General features: G+C 54.4%; 2 protein-coding genes across 2 annotated transcripts in view; both read right to left on the minus strand.

The window, feature by feature from the left end:
• EFHC2 (EF-hand domain containing 2) overlaps positions 1–2,302 on the minus strand; it is a 71,147-nt gene extending 68,845 nt beyond the window's left edge. Inside the window, exon 1 of the mRNA XM_048289745.1 lies at positions 2,140–2,302. Coding sequence (XP_048145702.1) covers positions 2,140–2,181 — 42 coding nt within the window. The 5' untranslated portion in view covers positions 2,182–2,302. The remainder of the gene's footprint in view (positions 1–2,139) is intronic.
• On the minus strand, positions 2,250–4,918 carry LOC125321174 (spidroin-1-like). Its single transcript, XM_048293568.1, has 2 exons — positions 4,847–4,918; positions 2,250–4,172 (listed from the first exon to the last, which is right to left on the minus strand). The coding sequence occupies exons 1-2, from the start codon at positions 4,916–4,918 to the stop codon at positions 2,250–2,252; spliced, it is 1,995 nt and encodes a 664-aa protein (XP_048149525.1).
• Positions 4,919–6,000: the final 1,082 nt, after the last annotated feature.

Raw genomic sequence — 6,000 nt, forward strand, 5'->3', positions numbered from 1 at the left:
AAACTACTGTAATTTTGATTTTGAACACTATCTTAAAGCTCTGATTTTCTGGAGGCAGCCCAGCCACCTTATCAAACACACCCAAGGGAGACAAAACATATATGTACTCCTCCTCCACTGCCTTTTGTGGGCCTACAGATGAGGCAGGTGGAAGCATTAGGGGCAGAGACAAGACGATTTCACTAGGAGCTTGAACAGTGATGAGTGGAATTAATACCCATAATTACAAACCAAGGGCTGACTGGAAGAGCAATTCCCTGTCCGCTGTGCATCCTTCCTCAGGGAATGCTCTGCCACTGTTGTTTCCACGCAATAAGAGGCGCTGCTGGTGAAGCTCAGTGTCCTAACAGGTGAAAACCCTTTCTTCCTTTTCATTTTATCTATAGCAATGACACTTTTTTTCCTTTAAATATGTTGTTCTCAGGCTCTCATTTGTGGAGGTGAGTTAGCATTATTAACTCCACTGTCTCAAGGATTAACAAAAAGAGCAATCTGGAGCCCAAACAAGGGTCTAACCATGGGTTTACAATGCTGTCTCATGGCAATTTGTGACAGCTTTCACACCTTTGGTTCTCATAACATACTCACTGTATGCACTTCAGCATGGGGTGCTCAACACTCTCTGTTAGTAACTCTTCCCAAGCGTATGAAGTTAAATTAAATCAATTCAGGTAAATTGAAGTTTGGAGAACAATAAAGCCACAGATATCACTGAGTTGAGCTATTCTGCTTCCACCCAGCAGGTACCAATGGCACACACCAGTTCCAGCGTTGCTGATATGCCCACTCAGCAGCCACCTCAAGTGTTATACACACAACCAACCCTTAACAACACAAATCTCAATTCAGCAAGAGACTGAGTATTCATCACCAGACCTTTTTTTTAACCCCTTCCAAAACAACAGCACCCAGCTGTTTCCAGGGGAGAAGCTGCCTGAAAGATCCTTAGTTTCTTGGCTGAGCTGCTCTTGCAAGAGGTCCTGTGTTTGCACACACCTGTGCAGTGCTGACACACAGAGTGAGGCTGGGAGTCCACGTATTTCTACACAATTTCATGCTCCCTGTACCTGGGCAGCTTTGATTGTGTCTACATATGTATCACAGAATCATAGAATGGCCTAGGTTGGAAGGGACCTTAAAGATCATTCAGTTCCAACACCGTTTCATGGGTAGGGACACCTTCCACTTAGACCAGGCTGCTCAGAGTTCCGCCCAACCTGGCCTGAACACATCCAGGGATGGGGCATCAACAGCTTCTCTGGGCAACCTTGGCCACAACACGTTTATAGTGTGAAAATGGCAGATTCTCTTCCAGATATTTCAACATTATTAAAAATGTTAAAATACACTGTTTTGTTTGCCTCCTGAAGGCACCAGCTAGAGTGCTGTGCACAAATCCTGCCTTACCACCTGCTCCGCTTTACAATAGTGTGTTCAGTGAATTCCTACCTATCCCTGACAAAAAACTTTAAAGAAGTGATGGCAGCCTTCTCTTGGTTTTGCTAAGATAAAAATAGCATCTTGTCTATTTAGCCTGCATTAATGGTATTGGCAGCCCTGAAACAGCACATCAGCATCCCTGGCACTGCCCCCTCTGAAAGGCCTTTTTGGTTTATGTAGAGGGTATCTGTCTCTCCTTGTTTTGCTCTGTTAGAGCTGCAACAAAAGCTCAAATTGCCCCACAGCAGCTGTCAGATCCAGAATCACAGAGTCAATGAGGTTGGAAAAGACCTCTGAGATCATCGAGTCCAACCCATGACCAACCACCACCATGTCACCCAGGCCATGGCTCTGAGTGCCACGTCCAGGCTTTCCCTGAACAGTGACTCCACCGCCTCCCTGGGCAGCCCATTCCGATGTCTAATCAGCCTTTCGGTGAAGAAACTCCTCCTGATGTCCAGCCTGAACCTCCCCCGGCGCAGCTTTAGCCGCAGCTCCTCCCGTCCGGCCGCACAGCACCCTCACCCCGCCGCTAAGGCCGGGGGAGCTCAGCGCACCCACGGGGGCCGGGGGCGGCAGGAACGGCCCCGCCACCCCCGGGAACCGCCTCGGCACGGCCCCCACAGCCCCCGCGGCTCCGGGGCAGGGCAGGAGGGCGGGCAGGAGGGCGGGCAGGAGGCCGCCCGGGCGGTCACTCACGTTGCGGCGGCGGGAGAAGCCGGGCAGCAGCGGCAGCGCCATGGCCGCCCCTCAACCGCTGCCGCCGCCGCCCGGAGACCGCGCGCCGCTGACGTCATGCGGCCGTGACGTCACGGGGCGGGAGACGCGCGGGCGGGCGCGGGCGCTCCATCCCGACCCGCTCCATCCCGACCCGCTCCATCCCGACCCGCTCCATCCCGGACCGCTCCATCCCGACCCGCTCCATCCCGGACCTCTCCATCCCGGACCTCTCCATCCCGGACCTCTCCATCCCGACCCGCTCCATCCCGACCCGCTCCATCCCGAACCGCTCCATCCCGACCCGCTCCATCCCGGACCGCTCCATCCCGGACCTCTCCATCCCGGACCTCTCCATCCCGGCCCGCTCCATCCCGACCCGCTCCATCCCGACCCGCTCCATCCCGGACCCGCTCCATCCCGGGCCGCTCCATCCCGGGCCGCTCCATCCCGGACCTCTCCATCCCGGACCCGCTCCATCCCGACCCGCTCCATCCCGACCCGCTCCATCCCGGACCTCTCCATCCCGGACCTCTCCATCCCGGACCGCTCCATCCCGGACCCGCTCCATCCCGACCCGCTCCATCCCGACCCGCTCCATCCCGGACCTCTCCATCCCGGCCCGCTCCATCCCGGCCCGCTCCATCCCGGACCCGCTCCATCCCGGGCCGCTCCATCCCGACCCGCTCCATCCCGGACCTCTCCATCCCGAACCGCTCCATCCCGACCCGCTCCATCCCGGACCGCTCCATCCCGGACCTCTCCATCCCGGACCTCTCCATCCCGACCCGCTCCATCCCGGACCCGCTCCATCCCGACCCGCTCCATCCCGGACCCGCTCCATCCCGGCCCGCTCCATCCCGAACCGCTCCATCCCGGACCGCTCCATCCCGAACCCGCTCCATCCCGACCCGCTCCATCCCGACCCGCTCCATCCCGGACCGCTCCATCCCGACCCGCTCCATCCCGGCCCGCTCCATCCCGACCCGCTCCATCCCGGACCGCTCCATCCCGGGCCGCTCCATCCCGACCCGCTCCATCCCGGACCTCTCCATCCCGAACCGCTCCATCCCGACCCGCTCCATCCCGGACCGCTCCATCCCGGACCTCTCCATCCCGGACCTCTCCATCCCGGACCTCTCCATCCCGACCCGCTCCATCCCGACCCGCTCCATCCCGGACCTCTCCATCCCGGACCCGCTCCATCCCGACCCGCTCCATCCCGGACCCGCTCCATCCCGACCCGCTCCATCCCGGACCCGCTCCATCCCGGACCGCTCCATCCCGACCCGCTCCATCCCGGACCCGCTCCATCCCGAACCGCTCCATCCCGAACCGCTCCATCCCGACCCGCTCCATCCCGACCCGCTCCATCCCGGACCTCTCCATCCCGGACCTCTCCATCCCGGACCTCTCCATCCCGGACCCGCTCCATCCCGGACCTCTCCATCCCGGACCTCTCCATCCCGGACCCGCTCCATCCCGGACCCGCTCCATCCCGGACCTCTCCATCCCGGACCTCTCCATCCCGGACCCGCTCCATCCCGACCCGCTCCATCCCGACCCGCTCCATCCCGGACCGCTCCATCCCGACCCGCTCCATCCCGGACCTCTCCATCCCGGACCCGCTCCATCCCGGACCGCTCCATCCCGAACCGCTCTCCATCCCGAACCGCTCCATACCGGACCGCACCATCCCGAACCGCTCCATCCCGAACCTCTCCATCCTGGACCTCTCCATCCCGAACCGCTCCATCCCGGACCTCTCCATCCTGGACCTCTCCATCCCGGACCGCTCCATCCCGGACCTCTCCATCCTGGACCTCTCCATCCCGGCCCGCTCCATCCCGACCCGCTCCATCCCGACCCGCTCCATCCCGGCCCGCTCCATCCCAGACCGCTCCATCCCGAACCGCTCCATCCCAGGATATGCCCCGGGGGGATGCAAGCAGGTCCCGGCTTTTCTCCGCAGGAGCCCCGGCCCCACCAAGTGCGGGGGGTGCAGGGGGGCGGGCCTGGAGTCAGCGGTAGTGAAGTAGAAATAAATTCATTATTATTTTCATAGATTCCTTTAATTAATGTGTATAAATATAGAAATATATCTAAATATTATATATTACATATTATATGTATTACATAAACATACTACAATATATAAATATGTATTAAAATACATAAATATATGAAATCTAAAATATATCTATGAAACATATATTTATATAGTATTTATTATACATCATTATTTACTGAATACTAAATACATATTAAATCCAACACTAGCACATACTATGTCCATTTATTTAATTTTTCAAAATGTGTGGCCTTTTTCATCACTCATCTCTCAATAGTTGGAGAAAAGGGAGCTCTGGGGTGACCTTACTGCTCCCTACAGCTCCCTGAAAGGGTGCTGTGGCCAGGTGGGGATCAGGCTCTTCTCCCAGGGAACAAGTGACTGGAGGAGAGAACAGAGTCAACAGCTGTGCCAGGGGAGGTTTAGGCCAGACATTAGGAGGAATTTTTTCACAAAGGCTGATAAGACATCAGAATGACCGTCCCTGGAGGTGTTCAGGGAAAGACTGGATGTGGCACTCAGAGCCGTGGTCTGGATGACACGGTGGTGATTGCTCATGGGTTGGACTCGATGATCTCAGAGGTCTTTTCCATCCTAAAGGATTCTGTGAAAATTTACCTCAGGCCCAAATCTTTGCCTTGTTCCCTTGCTCTCTCCCACCTGGTGAGGAGCAGTGACCTCACTGGACATGGTGCCCCCCAATACCTCTGGAACCAGGGTCACAGATGGGGCAAATCTCACCCCATTTGCCATTTTCTGCACCAATTAATTTTTAATGTTTTCCGTTTTGTGACTTTTACACAGCACATTTTACTCTGGGGCCCTGTCAGGCTTGGGGGAGGGGGAGGTGGGATGCTTTTACAGCTTTTTATTGGTTTTTTTGCATTTTAGTCCACCGGGATGGCAAAACTGGGTCAGTGGGTTTCCACCTTCTGGTTTCCCAGAGCTGTACTATGCATCTGCATTTGCATTTAGTGTGGAAAGGTAAATATTTAAAATATATTTTAATTGAAAATTAGAGGAAGCATCATTTTAATCACATTCATTTTGTACAGTGGGTGGTATTATGCAGAAATTTAAATTTCAAACACAAAATACAGTGAGAGTTTCTCACGGATGGCTGGCAGGGGGAAGGGTTGTTTCTTTCTTTAATGGAAGTAACATTTTCCTTGTTAATAAGGGAAGATGCATTCCAGATCACTTCCAAAGCCAATTCCAGAGAACAGCAAGTGTGCTATGTTATGTTCCTCCATTTTACGTAAAGCTGTTCATTAATATGGGTTTTTTTAATTAGAACGGCTTTTTACAGAAAAATTAGTTTATGGATGAAATTGCTTAAACTGAAATACTCCAATTCTGATCTGCCATCACCCTGTCTCAGAGGAGCTCTACTTCAGCTGCTGAATGTCCTTATTCTCATGGATGGAGTGGATCTCCCCTGCCATATTTCATACTCTATGATGCATCAGACCATGAAATTCCCATAACATGTCATCCCTCCTCCCTCAAACAGAGGCTCGTGGAAGAGCATGGATGATGTGTTCAGTCTGAGCGAGCCTGGGAGGGACACCCTGTCCAGGCCCCTGGGAGCACTTGTGCAGAATTTGCTCTCTGAATTGGAATTTAGCCAAAAATGTTCCAGTTTCTGAAACTGTCAGTTCAGGGAAAATTATTTTGGGGTTGATTTGTTGTTTTGTTGGTTTTGGTTTTGTTTTTTTGCTAGACATTCAGGAGGGAGGGAGGGAGGGAGGGAGGAAGGAAGGAAGGAAGGA

The sequence above is a fragment of the Corvus hawaiiensis genome, chromosome 2, assembly GCF_020740725.1.
Source record: "Corvus hawaiiensis isolate bCorHaw1 chromosome 2, bCorHaw1.pri.cur, whole genome shotgun sequence".
In the NCBI taxonomy this organism is placed as follows: Eukaryota; Metazoa; Chordata; class Aves; order Passeriformes; family Corvidae; genus Corvus; species Corvus hawaiiensis.

Excerpts from the sequence above, each read along its gene's own strand:
- LOC125321174 (XM_048293568.1), bottom strand. The coding sequence starts at position 4,918 with ATGTCCAGTGAGGTCACTGCTCCTCACCAGGTGGGAGAGAGCAAGGGA. Across the intron at positions 4,173-4,846 it reads GGCAAAGATTTGGGCCTGAG|GCCCGCCCCCCTGCACCCCC; the intron begins GTAAATTTTCAC and ends CGCTGACTCCAG.